The 14168-nt window shown below is 40.3% G+C and overlaps 1 protein-coding gene across 1 annotated transcript in view; it reads left to right on the top strand.

The window, feature by feature from the left end:
• The window catches only part of nrn1la (neuritin 1-like a), a 94587-nt gene extending 81085 nt beyond the window's left edge, over positions 1-13502 (top strand). The window contains exon 3 of the mRNA XM_039614604.1: positions 12750-13502. Within this exon, the coding sequence (XP_039470538.1) occupies positions 12750-13047 (298 nt within the window). The 3' untranslated portion in view covers positions 13048-13502. The remainder of the gene's footprint in view (positions 1-12749) is intronic.
• Positions 13503-14168: the final 666 nt, after the last annotated feature.

The following is a 14168-nucleotide window of genomic DNA, read 5'->3' as shown; positions in this document are numbered from 1 at the left end:
GTGTGTGTGTGTGTGTGTGTGTGTGTGTGTGTGTGTGTGTGTGTGTGTGTGTGTGTGTGTGTACATCACCACAGCCCTGCAGCCCACCCCTGATACCACTACACTGTTGTTAAGTCTCTTCTATTCCTTAAGGTACCAATTAAACTACTAATCCTGCAACCCAGCCACCTTAGTGCGACTGTTGCCTAATGCAGGCACACAAGAGCTCACGCAAACACAAAATCCTCTTGTCCACATACACACTTCCCCCCTCTCTGTGTCCTCACCTCACTTCTTCGTTCTCTTATTCTTCGTTCTCTCTCTTTCTACTTCTCTCACCTCCCCTCTTTCTTCCTCCCCTTTTCCCCTCTCGTTCCCTTCCCCCTCTATTCTGTTTTTCCCTCTTACGTTTTCCCTCCTTCTTCGCACTCAGGAACATGGCTTTAGCGCTTCAATCAGAGCCACCTAATGAGGAGATTGCGCCCCTCTGAAGATCCACAATCACGTGCCCATTCAACAGTGCACACGTTTTCAAAAATGCACACACAGTCACAGCACACACACACGTATGCTACAGTGCAGTCTGAAAGAGGGGATATGATTTGCATCTAGGCCAAGGCTGCTCCATTGTCAGGGTTCTCCCAGGAGTACAGTACTGCTTTTATTCCTCATATTCACAATAGGCATTTTGCACTTGCAATCATTCAGTGCGGATTGAGAGAAGGTGAGGTGAAAAGGAAATGTTTGGGGGTAAACATACTGAGAATTTATTCTCAATAGAATTAAAATGTAACCTTTTGCTGAAGCTTTGAAGGGAACACATGAAAAATGGGTATCGCTTTACTTTCTATCTCCTATTCCTTTTTACTACTTATTTTGTCAGTGGTTAAAGATTATAATTTCTATTACAATTTCAAACTGTAAATTTTACATATATCTGATACACATGCCAATTTTTACACCTATTTTGAGGGAGCGTATCAACATCTGTAGCATCAGGCTTCATAGCGGAGTATACAAAATATGTCAGACATTAAGTTTCATTTTGAAAGAATAAGACTGAAAGACTGTTTGAATGGCTCCATCCGTCCACCCATTCATCCATCCATCCAGTCACAGAGCGAGAGGCAGAGAACACCCTGGACTGGGTGCCAGTCTGTCATCCATTCACTCTCATATTCGGCAGCGCTAACCTCTGCACCAATGCGCTGCCCAAGTTATGTGAGAATGCGTGACTTAAACTGGTCTTTAACCCTTTTTCTTCTTTTTTTCAATTAAGTAAACTTTTCCTGAAAATTGATTTTGCGACATTTATGATTGGAGGCTGTATCCTAGAATATTACCAATTGAAATTTTATTAATGGCTTGACCAAGTGTGAATCATGGCATTGTGAAAGCGTGAATTTGTGGGTTTTAGCAAACGTAGACCTTGAGCCTGGGCCAACTCATCCCAGTATTTTTAGACTAAATGTGTTTTAATTTGAGTACCTTAAGGCTGAATAGATCAAGGCTTCATTTATTCCCCCTGCAGAATGTTATCCTTGGAGAAAGTACAGTTGTAAAGGTAATTGAAGTACTTCAAAAAATGGAAAAATCTGTCTTTTGAGAGGTGTTGAGAGGTGCTTCAGTTATTCTTCATCTCTGCTATGGCCTTGTCTACAAAGGTTAGGTATGAATCCATCCATGGGAGCTAAAAAGGATATGTCTTTCTCTTTTGTCTTCATGTCTATATAGTTTTTGCTGAAGTCTGAAAGCTCAAAAAAATACAAGATCTGCATCTAGGAAAGTTTAAGCCTTTGACAAATTACTAATAAAGACTAAAAGCTTAGAAGCAATCACTTTCTTAGAGAACAAAAAACAGCATACCAGGTGTGCCTGTTGGGAAAGGAAAAAGCTACAATTTGCTTTGTGCACACACTAAATAAGTAATAATTGTTTTTGTTGACATGGTGTCTTGGAATGGTTTGCAAACTCTGAATCCCCAAACTCTTTGCTTTTAAATATGAAGCTGAAATTTGGTTTTAAAGACCATGTGTTTCTTGTACAACCTCCATTTTTCATCCACTTAGATCTGAACATTGATTCTCAACATTATAACTGTATGCATTCTCACATAATGTACATATTCCACTATTACGAAGTAAAATTAATTTATTAAGTATACATGTGAAATATACAGTACTGTGCAAAAGTCTTGAGCCACCTCTCCAAGGAGCCAGACCTTCTTGCAGGATCTTGGGCACTAGTTCTTGAGACTTTCTGAAGACCTTTCAAAGTTTATATTTGGGTATTTTCTCCTATTTCACTCATTTTCAGTCCAGTCTCTGTACCTGACCGTTTTCAGGGGAATTTGTTTTAAGCCACATAACACTAACTTATAAATCATTCAAGCATTAAGGTGCATAACTGACAAAACTAACACAGTTTGAAATAAAATTCTATTTTTGCACCAACCAGATGATTCCCAAACAGCTGTTAGCTAAGAAACATATCTCAGCATGGTGTGCACTATATCCTTAAAAAAAAGAGGATTCGCGGCAAGTGGAGGACAAAAGAAGTGTCAGGCCTTAAAAGCTGACTACAGCAAGTGAACAGTATCTGAAAGTCATGTCTTTAAGAATAGGAAGAAATCTAGCAAAGACCTGACACAGGACCTGAGAGATGATCTGGTCCTTCAGTTGATCCATCTACTGTTTTCTGAAGCTTTATCAGAAATGATGTGAGAGTAATGATGGCTGTCAGAAGCTATTCTCGTGGAAGGGACACAAGGAAAAAGAATTTCAGCCAATGGTGTTGGGATCCTGCCAAAACTGATGGTATCATCAGATTTTGATCTAATACCATCAATACCATCTTGAAAGAATGTGATTAGCAATAGGCTTTATTTTTCAGCATGACAATGGTCCCCAACACACTGCCAATGTATTGAAAGCACACCCGAATAGAAAAACATTATCAGTCACCTCCCCAGAATCTGAACCTCAGCATTATTGAAGCTTGACAGAGAGCCGAACAGAAGGGATCCAAAATCCCAAGAAGAGCTTTGAAGGTCTTTCGAGAGCCTGGAGAACTATTCCTGAAGACTACTTAAAGAAATTACAAGAAAGCTTGGCGAAGATAGCTCAGGCTGTGTTGAAGCAAAAAGGTGATTACACCAAATACTCAAAAATAATCAGTTTTTACCTGTGCTGCACTTCCATGTACAGTGGTGGGAAAATTTGTTTGCCCCCTTCTAGATTTCCAATTTTTTTGTATGTTTGTCACACTTAAATGTTTTAGATAATTAAATAAATGTAAAATATTTAACAAAGATATGCAGTTTCTAAATGACGGTGTTTATGATTAAGAAGAAAAAATCCAGATCTACATGGCCCTGTGTGAAAAAGTGATTGTCCCCTAAACCTAATAACTGGTTGGGACACCCATAGTAGCAAAACCTACAATCAAGCGTTTGTGATAACTGGCAATGAATCATTTACAGCACTGTGGAGGAATTTTGGCCCACTCATTTTTGGAGAATTGTTGTAATTTAGCGATATTGGAGGGTTTTCCAACATAAACCGCCTTTTTAAGGTCATGCCACAGCATCTCAATCGGATTCAGGTCAGGACTTTGACTAGGCCACTCTAAAGCCTTCATTTTGTTTTTCTTAAGCCATTCAGAGGTGAACTTGGAGTGTTTTGGATCACTGACCTGTTCCAAAACCCAAGTGCGCTTCAGGTTGCGGTCACACAGATGGCCAGACATTCTCTTTCAGGATGTTTTGGTAGACAACAGAATTTGTGGTTCAATTTACCACAGTAAGTCTTCCAGGTCCTGAGGCAGCAAAACAGCTCCAGACCATCACACTACCACCACCCTATTTTACTGGTGGTATGATGTTCCTTGTCAGAAATGCTGTTACTTTTACACTAGATGTAATGGGACGCACAACTTCCAAAAAGTTAAAGTTTTGTCTCATCAGTCCACAAATTATTTTCCTGAATGTCTTGGGGATCTTCAAGATGTTTTCTGGCTAAACTGAGACAAGCCTTTTTGTTCCTTATGCTCAGCAGTGGTTTTCATCTTGGATCCCTGCCACGCAGACCATGTTTTGCCCAGTCTCTTTCCTCAATGCGGAGTCATGAACAATGACCTTAACCGAAGCAATTGAGGCCTGCAGTTCTGTGGATGTTGTTCTGGGTTCTTTTGTGACCTCTTGGTTGAGTTTTTCTTGCACTCTTGGGGTAATTTTGGTGAGTCAGCCACTCCTTGGAACGTTCACCACTGTTCCATGTTTTCACCATCTGTGGATAATGGCTTTCACTGTGGTACGCTGGAGATCTACAGCTTTAGAAATGGCTTTAGAACCTTTTCCAGACTGATAAATCTCAATTACTTTGTTTCTCATTTTGAGAAACATGACAAAGTGTGACAAAAATACTGAAATAAGAAATCTGGAAGCAGGCAAACACTTTTTAACACCACTGAATGTCTAAAAGATAGAATAGAATAGAATAATCCTTTAATTGTCCCACAAGGGGAAATTTGGTTGTAACAGCAGCCAAAAAGACACATATACAAACAAACAGTACACAGGACACAGAACAGAAACATACACAATTTTTCTTACATATTTGTAAGATATGTAAGATAACATATAGGCAGTGATTAAAACCTTAAGAGTATCTTAAGAGAGGTTGAATGACAGGATGCACTTTCAGGATAAAGCTTAGAGAACTCGTGGTTCTCCTCTTTTAGCTGAAGTATTTGTGAAGTGTGAAAAAACAGCAAGGTAAAATCCAACATTTGTTTCCTTGGTTACGGTTACACAAACAAAAGCTGGAGTCTACCGATCCCTAAAACGGGTGTTATCAGAAAACCCTCTCCTCTTTCACTGCAGCCTTTCTATTTGCTTTTATATTTCTATTCTCTACAGATTTAGATAAGGCCATTCATGCTTTCATTGCATCTCATCGCAGTGCTCTCTATTCCTATTCCTACCTTAGTTTAAAGTCACTTTCAGCTCTACAGCTCATTTGGGATGCAGCAGTTAGAATTGAAACTGCTGCCAAACAAAGAGGCCATAATATTCCCGAGTTCAGCATCTCTTACTGGTTATCTCAGAGATTTAGAAGTCATTTAAAGTGACAAGAAGGGCGGCTTTTGTGCTTTACTTTTTCATTTTCCCATAAAAAGCTGCCAAATATTAAACAGTACCACCACAGATGTATAAAAATCCTCTGCTGCTCATGAGTTCAACATGTTAGGCAACAGAACATGTTTAAAAATAGTAATTTCATGTTTAAACCTTTACATGAATACTGCAGATGCCAAATATAGACCAGCTCCTGTGCAAAGGGAAAAAAGGATTTCTATTTCTTTTCAGCAAGGTAAAGGAAGCATTCCTGAAGCGCGTCAACCTGGTTACGCTAAGGGAGGCCGGTGAAGGTGAAGTGTGATGGTTTTAATATGAAACATTTTTTGCAGTTTTCCTCAAAAGTAGCTGAATTGTTTTCATTCATTTGCTTCTTTTTAAATATCTCAACTCAGTGAAGCCGAGAGGCTCCAACAGTAATTTTTATTTATTATTATCATTATTATTTTATTTTTACCTTTAAAACCACAGCTTTAGACCCAATAATCACACTGCTTTCTCCAGTTTCTGCAGGATGCTACCAAATGATACATACCAAATGATGTAGACAAAATCTTTTTTACATACGTTTCTGTTATTTTTAAAGCCCGACCAAAATCGATGGGCTGTGTGTCTGTGGTCCAGTTCATGATAATCTCAAATGCTTGAAAACAAAGAAACTGAATTTCTTTTTTGTTCGTGAAGATGTTTCAACACTCATCCAAGAGGCTTCTTCAGTGTAAAACAACTGGTGGAGAGTCCCATGTGTTTAACCCCTAGTTAACCACCACTTATCCCATCTGCCACAGAGTGGGACGCTATAACATTATTCCTGGGAGAATTTATATTATAAGACAATAAATACTCACAAAAATTACGACCTAATATCTAAAAACATATCAATCCCTTAAAGCCACATGCTAACCGGTTTGCTCTGTTGTGCTGCATCCTCTTTAAAAGTATAATTATTCAGCCCCCTGAGTCAATACTTTGTAGAACCACCTTTTGCTGCAATTGCAGCTGCCAGTCTTTTAGGGTATGTCTCTACCAGCTTTGCACATCTAGAGACTGAAATCCTTGCCCATTCTTCTTTGCAAAACAGCTCCAGCTCAGTCAGATTAGATGGACAGCGTTTGTGAACAGCAGTTTTCAGATCTTGCCACAGATTCTCGATTGGATTTAGATCTGGACTTTGACTGGGCCATTCTAACACATGGATATGTTTTGTTTTAAACCATTCCATTGTTGCCCTGGCTTTATGTTTAGGGTCGTTGTCCTGCTGGAAGGTGAACCTCCGCCCCAGTCTCAAATCTTTTGCAGACTCCAAGAGGTTTTCTTCCAAGATTGCCCTGTATTTGGCTCCATCCATCTTCCCATCAACTCTGACCAGCTTCCTGTCCCTGCTGAAGAGAAGCACCCCAGAGCATGATGCTGCCACCACCCATATTTGACAGTGGGGATGGTGTGTTCAGAGTGATGTGCAGTGTTAGTTTTCCGCCACACATAGCATTTTGCATTTTGGCCAAAAAGTTCCATTTTGGTCTCATCTGACCAGAGCACCTTCTTCCACATGTTTGCTGTGTCCCCCACATGGCTTGTGGCAAACTGCAAACGGGACTTCTTATGGTTTTCTGTTAACAATGGCTTTCTTCTTGCCACTCTTCCATAAAGGCCAACTTTGTGCAGTGCACGACTAATAGTTGTCCTATGGACAGATTCCCCCACCTGAGCTGTAGATCTCTGCAGCTCGTCCAGAGTCACCATGGGCCTCTTGGCTGCATTTCTGATCAGCGCTCTCCTTGTTCGGCCTGTGAGTTTAGGTGGACGGCCTTGTCTTGGTAGGTTTACAGTTGTGCCATACTCCTTCCATTTCTGAATGATCACTTGAACAGTGCTCCGTGGGATGTTCAAGGCTTGGGAAATCTTTTTGTACCCTAAACCTGCTTTAAATTTCTCAATAACTTTATCCCTGACCTGTCTGGTGTGTTCTTTGGACTTCATGGTGTTGTTGCTCCCAATATAATCTTAGACAACCTCTGAGGCCGTCACAGAGCAGCTGTATTTGTACTGACATTAGATTACACACAGGTGCACTCTATTTAGTCATTAGCACTCATCAGGCAATGTCTATGGGCAACTGACTGCACTCAGACCAAAGGGGGCTGAATAATTACGCACACCCCACTTTGCAGTTATTTATTTGTAAAAAATGTTTGGAATCATGTATGATTTTCGTTCCATTTCTCACGTGTACACCACTTTGTATTGGTCTTTCACGTGGAATTCCAATAAAACTGATTCATGTTTGTGGCTGTAATGTGACAAAATGTGGAAAAGTTCAAGGGGGCCGAATACTTTTGCAAGCCACTGTATATGCTTCACATCATGAGCTGCTTCTCATTCTCCATACTTTTCCCCTGTACAAGTTACTTTCCATGTTTTGTGACTAGGTCTAATCTGGACTTTTAAGTGTAAACATTGCTTTGCACCTTGCAATAAAGCCTGTATTTTCATTCATGAAAACATTTCTTGGTTGTAGACGTTTAAAGTGATAGCTATACCTGAACAAGAGTGCTCTTGACTTGATGAGATGTTGTGAAGCTGCTTTTCTTATCCTTAGAAATAGTTCTGTCATCATCCACGTTAGCTGTCTTCTGTGGTCTTTCAGCTTGTTCGATATTGCTGAGCTGGCCAGCGCTTATTTTTAAGAAATAAGTACTGGCTTAAGAAGTTTTTGCTGCCTCTCCGATAACTTTACTTTGTCTTTTATGCCGAACAATGGCCTCCGTCACTTGTGCTGACATCGCTTTGGACCCTTATATTCATAATTGCAATGATAAATTTAAGATAAGATAAATTTTCAAGAATCATCTTCAGATAATATGTTAGTTTCATTTGTAATGAAATAAAGACAGAACGGGTCTCAGCTGGCTATTTTCAACTATTTTGGGGGTTTAAAAAAAATGTAATGAAATCTATATGTAGTCCCCCTCTGAAATTGGGAGGCTGCATCTAAAATGGCTTTAATTCCTAAACCGTTAAAGCAACTTTTTTGCAAAACCTACTGAATGAAAACTGAAAGTCTTCACTTCAATCACAAATTGACTCTTTCATTTACAACTCAACCCTACAGGTGAAGAGGAAAACTCCAAAAGCTGTAAGTGTAAGCTGATTTAATGACTTAACTTGAGCAGTATCAGCTATAGTCATTTAATTTTTTTAATTTTTTATAATTATCAATGTAACAGCTGTAAAACCATCATGTAGTCCTAAAGTTGGAACTCCACATGATTCTATGTAGGTTACTGACCTCGAAAGTATCAAACGGTGCTCTAATTCTTCTCAGATTTACTGTTTTTAGGGTACAAACTGTCTCACCGCGGTACCTATTGAACCTTTTTGTTGCTTGTGTTCTCTAATATCTCAGTCTCTCCTGTTCCCCTCCCTAGCACTGTTTTGCCTCTCCAAATCTCCTGAACTAACACTGTTTTGACGAACGTGTTACATACAGCTTCCCCACATGTCAGTAATTGTTACCAGTGACAGAGAGCCACGAAACTTAGTGAACACCCAGATGGTCAAAATAGAAAAGAAAAACCAACAAAAAAATAAACTCAGAATTGGTGTTTGGAGATTTTTGGATGTCAGCAGCAGCATGCTAACAGCAGAACAGACGTACTCTCAGGAGGTTTTATTATTGTGAAAGCAGCTGCTTGTCTGTCAGTGTCCTCGCTGCGTTTGTGCTGTCTCTGCACCACCTGTGTCTGTGTGCAGAGACCCGTACTCTTACGTCCACAAAACACTGAAGATAGGAAAGACACACAAACTCATACCAGCATTAAAAAAAAAGCCACACTCCTGCACAGGACGCCCTCTCTTCCTGACTTTGTCTTTCTCGTGTTATCTTCTAGACACACTCCGGCACTCACTGTTTTTTGTCCACATATACACAAACGATAGCCAGATGCTGCCCTTTCCACCCCCTCCATCAGCTGTTCCTCCCACAGCAGCAGGTAAGCTGTTGTCCTCTTACTGCAGCCGTTTTTGTCGGAAGTGGTCCACTTAAGACCTGGATAAAAGCCAACACACACACACACACACACACACACACACACACACACACACACACACACACACACACACACACACACACACACACACACACACACACACACACACAGAGTCATTAAGGGAAGCAAAGCCTGCAGTAATGATGGCTACTTTAATTATATGAAGATGTACGTGTTAAATCATGCATGTGTGGTCTCTTCTCTGTGAAGACGGCTTAAACACTTGTGTGTGACAGAAAAGAAGGCGGAAGCGTGATGGAAGCTGTCAGAGGAAGTTTGAAAATGTGTGTGTCTCTGACCGTGTATGTGCGTTTGTATCTAGGTGCTTCTGATCAGCAGCAAATGTCATCAAACTGACATCCCGTACTGATACAGAAAGAAAAGTCACCCAGAACAAGAAAACGATGTTTCTATGTTTAGAGCTTCTGCTTCTTGAGTTCACTTTCGGTGAAATTTACAGCTACATTTCACAAGATTAATAACGACGTCAGCCTTCGGGGCATCACAGTGTTAGACTGCAACAAAGGAGAACATCCTGTCTCTTTATGATTTATCTATTTGTCTGAATTAGGTTCGGCTGATCAATTCCTTTAGCAGCCACTTAGAGGCAAGCTGGACTCATCCATAGTGTTTTCCTGCAGCTTGGAAAAAGTCATAAAGCATATGGCTAAATGAACTGCGCTGACATTTTGTGGAAAGTTAAGAGCCAACAAATACTTTAGTTTGATTCGCTTTTCAATTTGAATCGATTCTTCATTTCAAATGGGGCCACATATTTTCACCGTGACTCCAGTTCAGTTCCTGTCCTTTGCCCACTGGGAACATAGCTCGCCTGATGAGGGTCATTTTCTCACTGCCTAAAAAACAAGCAGACAGAGGAATGTGGCAATTAAAATAACTTGAAAGCATCTCACAGTTTTCTTTTTCTTTCTGTATAAACATATTTCCACAACCCTATTTATTTACGAGGTTGAGGAAGTAGATGGGTGGAAAGATATTTTGATATTCAATTTGATTTAATAGGTTGACACAGATGCAACAAAAGACTGGAAAAGATGTGTAATGCTTAAAAAACACCTGGTCAAACAAATTAGCATCCTAGAGAGGCTGCGTCCTCCAGAAGTGAAAATGGGGAGAGGATCGCCAATCTGGGAAAGACTGTGGGCAAACTGTATGCTGTGAATTTGGGGCTTTCATCATCTACAATACAACAATAACAATGGTAATATTAAAACTAAGTAGCTGCCGCCATTGTTGGAAACTGGAATTGGCTGGGCCGCGCTATGAATTCTGGGATAGGTGGCGAGCCAGGCGATGAAGGCTGTCCTAATTCAAATGCTCAGTTTTAATATTACTCTTTCTGGGTCACAAAATTAAACTTTTAAGCTATTTTCAGGCGAGAATGTAGCTGTGTAAACTTCAAATATCTGCTCGGTTTATCAAGACATCACATATTTGCAAAAGTGCTCCAACGTTTTCGGAGACGTCTGTTACCCACCAGTTCGAAGTTTTGCGAGATCTCGCAAAAGTTCATCTTATTGTTTTTTTCCCCCATGTCCCTTGCAGGGCTCCGTAGAATTATAATAGAGGTTATCTGTCCTACAGATAAAGCTTGGCTTCAGCTATGCCGTGCACAGTGGTGTTGTGTTTAGCACTGTAGCTTTGCAGCACAAAGCTCCCAAGTTTGACTCCCCCGTGATTAAATGATATTTGTTTCAATAAGATGCAGTATCTAAACAATATACCTCGTATCTATTGTCCAGTAATGGGTTTAAATGTAGCTCTTGTCTTTTGAAAGTTGGAGTGCTGCATGGTGTTTTGCCAGCATTAATTATGAAAACTTTTGTGTTTTTTTTGAGTGCTTCTGTGGCAGACTTTGAACAGAGTCATCTGCTTCTACTTTTTCCCCCAACTCTGCGCCTCGCTTTTCCCAGTTAACTCTCCTCAAAGACAATTTAGCCAGCACAGCCATGATGAGAGGGAGAATTAGCAGCCAATTACAGCCAAATAGACTTGCTGTGGATGTGGAGCTTGAGAGTGTTTGGAATAAAGTTTAATTTTGTGTTTCGCTACAAGATATCTTTTAAAAAATATCTTTGTGCAAGATTACTTAAAGTCACTTCTTCCTCACCTGCCTCTCATCGTAAGTAATGCTTCCTTTCATTTGGCTTTAATATAGGTCTAAGCAAGTGTGTCAAATTCGTGTTTTGCTGATGGGTATAACACAGCAGTGATTCAACAAACACGCATTTACCTTCCACACTCTAATGAAGGTTTTTCCACATTTCAGTCTAACCCGTAGGGTGACCCTTGCTCTCAGAGCATCGAAGATCAGCAGATGGTCTCTTGGCAACTACAGAAAGAAGTCAAGGGAGCAAGCAAACAGACTGAATTTGATTTACTCAGTGAAAGCACGAATGCTTCACTGTCAGCAAATCTTTACCAGAACTGCCTGTTTAAAATCTTTTCATATAATTTGATTGAGAATAATAATGGCAATTAATTATTGATTTGGGTTGTTTATACTCAAGATGTAACTGACTCAGATTCAGGTGAAAAAAGAAGTCAATGAGGTGAAGACACAGTCACAGGAAGTTGAATATCAAACTTGAATGGAAAAAGTCACATATTTCCTGTGCTTTAAAAAAGTCTATTTCATGCACAAGTGCAGAAAAGGAAAGAAAGATAAGGGTCTACGGGTAAAATAACATGATTTTGAGGATTTGGTTTGAAAAACACCATGAAACACCTCTCATACAAGGTCAGGTGTGTGTTGCTGGTTAACAACACATGACTAGTTTAAAAGTTTCTAAAGCATCCTGACGATTCTGCAACAGTGTAATGATGCGGTGTTTGATTCACCTCCAGATCAGAAATGTCTAGCCTTCAGTTTTCAAAGTATTATAAAACTGTTCTCAAAGTCCTTTGGCAGGAAAACTCAGGTAGAAGCAGAAAAGAGGTTTCCAAAAAAACATGTAAAGTCACAGATTCACTGTAGTTATTGCAGTTCACTCTGAGGAGGTTATGAATACTTTGACAAAAGTGTTTGAGATGTTTCACTGAAGACATCAAGGTGAATGTCACTGCGATGCTCCCTAGAAAAGAAAAGTGTGTCCTGCAGCAATCGTGCCTGCAGATTTTATAGTTTTTCACTTAAATGGGGAAAACCTTTATTTCCCAGGGGCATACAAGGAGGTATCAAGGGATCCGTCCCCTGGGTATCATGAATGTGTGTGCTGCCATGATAATCAATTTGGTAGTTATCGTATTTCATTGTGAAGAGTTTCTAAGTGATGAACTAATAGATTATGCAGTCAAAATCTGCAGTCGTTAGAGCGGAAAGTAAATTTGAAGTTTGGTCTGAACCATAGACTCACTCACCACTCTACAAAGGCAGCAATGCTTTCATAATTCCTGTTTTGTTTACATATGAAGTTACAGCTTTCTGGAAAAATCCAGTATCTAGTACAATAGTTTGTACAGATGGATAAAACCGCTCTGAATGTGGTGCACGCTGAAATATTAACGTGATCCACAAACCAAATAATCAGATGTCTCCGTCTTACTCTCGCTCCTCTTTGCAGGTCGTGGGATGAGTTCCATGACTGCGCTAACGTGGCGATGGCTGGCTGTCCGGAGGAAGCGGCAGCTGTCTGGGAGTCTCTCCGCCAGGAGTCTAAGAAAATGCAGTTCTCCGGAAACCTTTATGACATGTGCTCCAACCGTAACACCCACCCAGCGGCCTCGGTGTCCCCTAACGGCTCACCCAACCAAGAAGAGATCAACCAGGAGTCTCTAAGAGGGAGTGCCTATCACGTGGCAGGCTGCCTCCACTATCTCCTACTGTCTCCTGTGCTGCTGCTGTTGTTGTTTTGGATATAACTACCCCCAAAGAAATGGGATTAGCGTGAATAGATATAAACTTTGTGTACTTTTTCTTCCACGATTCCATAGACTTTTCACTGCTTCTTCCTCTGCTCTGCCAGGGGTCGAATATTTCTAACTGCATGTTCAGAGGCTCGACAGTCTTTTTGATAATATATCTCTAAATTGCCTGTGCCGTTTCATGCATATTCTCTGCCTATTAATTAGATCCTCAGTTGAAAAAAGCTCACAAAACTCACCGAGAGATACACAAGCCCTGCAAACACATACATAGTTGAGCAGATGCATACTGCAGCCTCTCATCATCCGTCTTTATCCTGTATCCTTCTAAATCTAGTTAGTACGAGCTTGCATGTGATGGTTTCAGGGTGAGGCTGTCTCCTTGAATGCAATAAGATAAGAGATTAATAAGAGAAATCTAATAACTGAGACTTGTTTGATAAACTTGAAAACAAAGCGATGAAAAGACCAGATGCCACAACTAGTTACTGTTAACCCCACTTTTATGTGGGCTTTACATGATGAACAACACCCATTTCTTATTTACTAAATGCAGACACAGTGCTGGGTGTGAGTAGTTAAGATATAATGATGGTGACGATGATGTAGTTCTAATGTTCCGAAATTAGTTTTTCAGACTACAAAGTAATTGGAGTCATAAATTACACTTGCTGTAAATTAAGCTAACTTTGAACCTAACTAATTTTGAATAATGTTCTTATTTAGAGAAAATGCATCACAGTGTCTTCTGTGGGTGCAGGAGCAACACGAGCTCTGAGCTGAAGTTCAATTGAAGTCAGAGTATGCCGGAGTGGTTTTTATTTGCTGCTTGCTCAGTTATGAAGTCCTCTGGGGCTCCTCCTTGGCATCCTGCATTGGAGCCCTACGGTATGGGACCAATATGTTCTCCAGTCAGAAACACAACCCACTTGCATGCCAAGTGGATTTCATGCTCCAGGAGTCATAGATTTGGCCCTGCAGGCCTGCTTGAGCTGCTTGTTATTCTAAGTGACTGCAGGTAACAGTTGTTTCTGTCTGGCCCAGGATCAGATATATTATCAGATTAGAGACAGATAGAGAGTGAGAGAGATGAGTACAGCTGGAAAACACACAGTTCT

The sequence above is a fragment of the Oreochromis aureus genome, linkage group 7 (assembly GCF_013358895.1).
Source record: "Oreochromis aureus strain Israel breed Guangdong linkage group 7, ZZ_aureus, whole genome shotgun sequence".
NCBI lineage: Eukaryota > Metazoa > Chordata > Actinopteri > Cichliformes > Cichlidae > Oreochromis > Oreochromis aureus.
The sequence above is the reverse complement of the archived record's forward strand: the minus strand, read 5'-3'. Positions and strand labels throughout refer to the sequence as shown.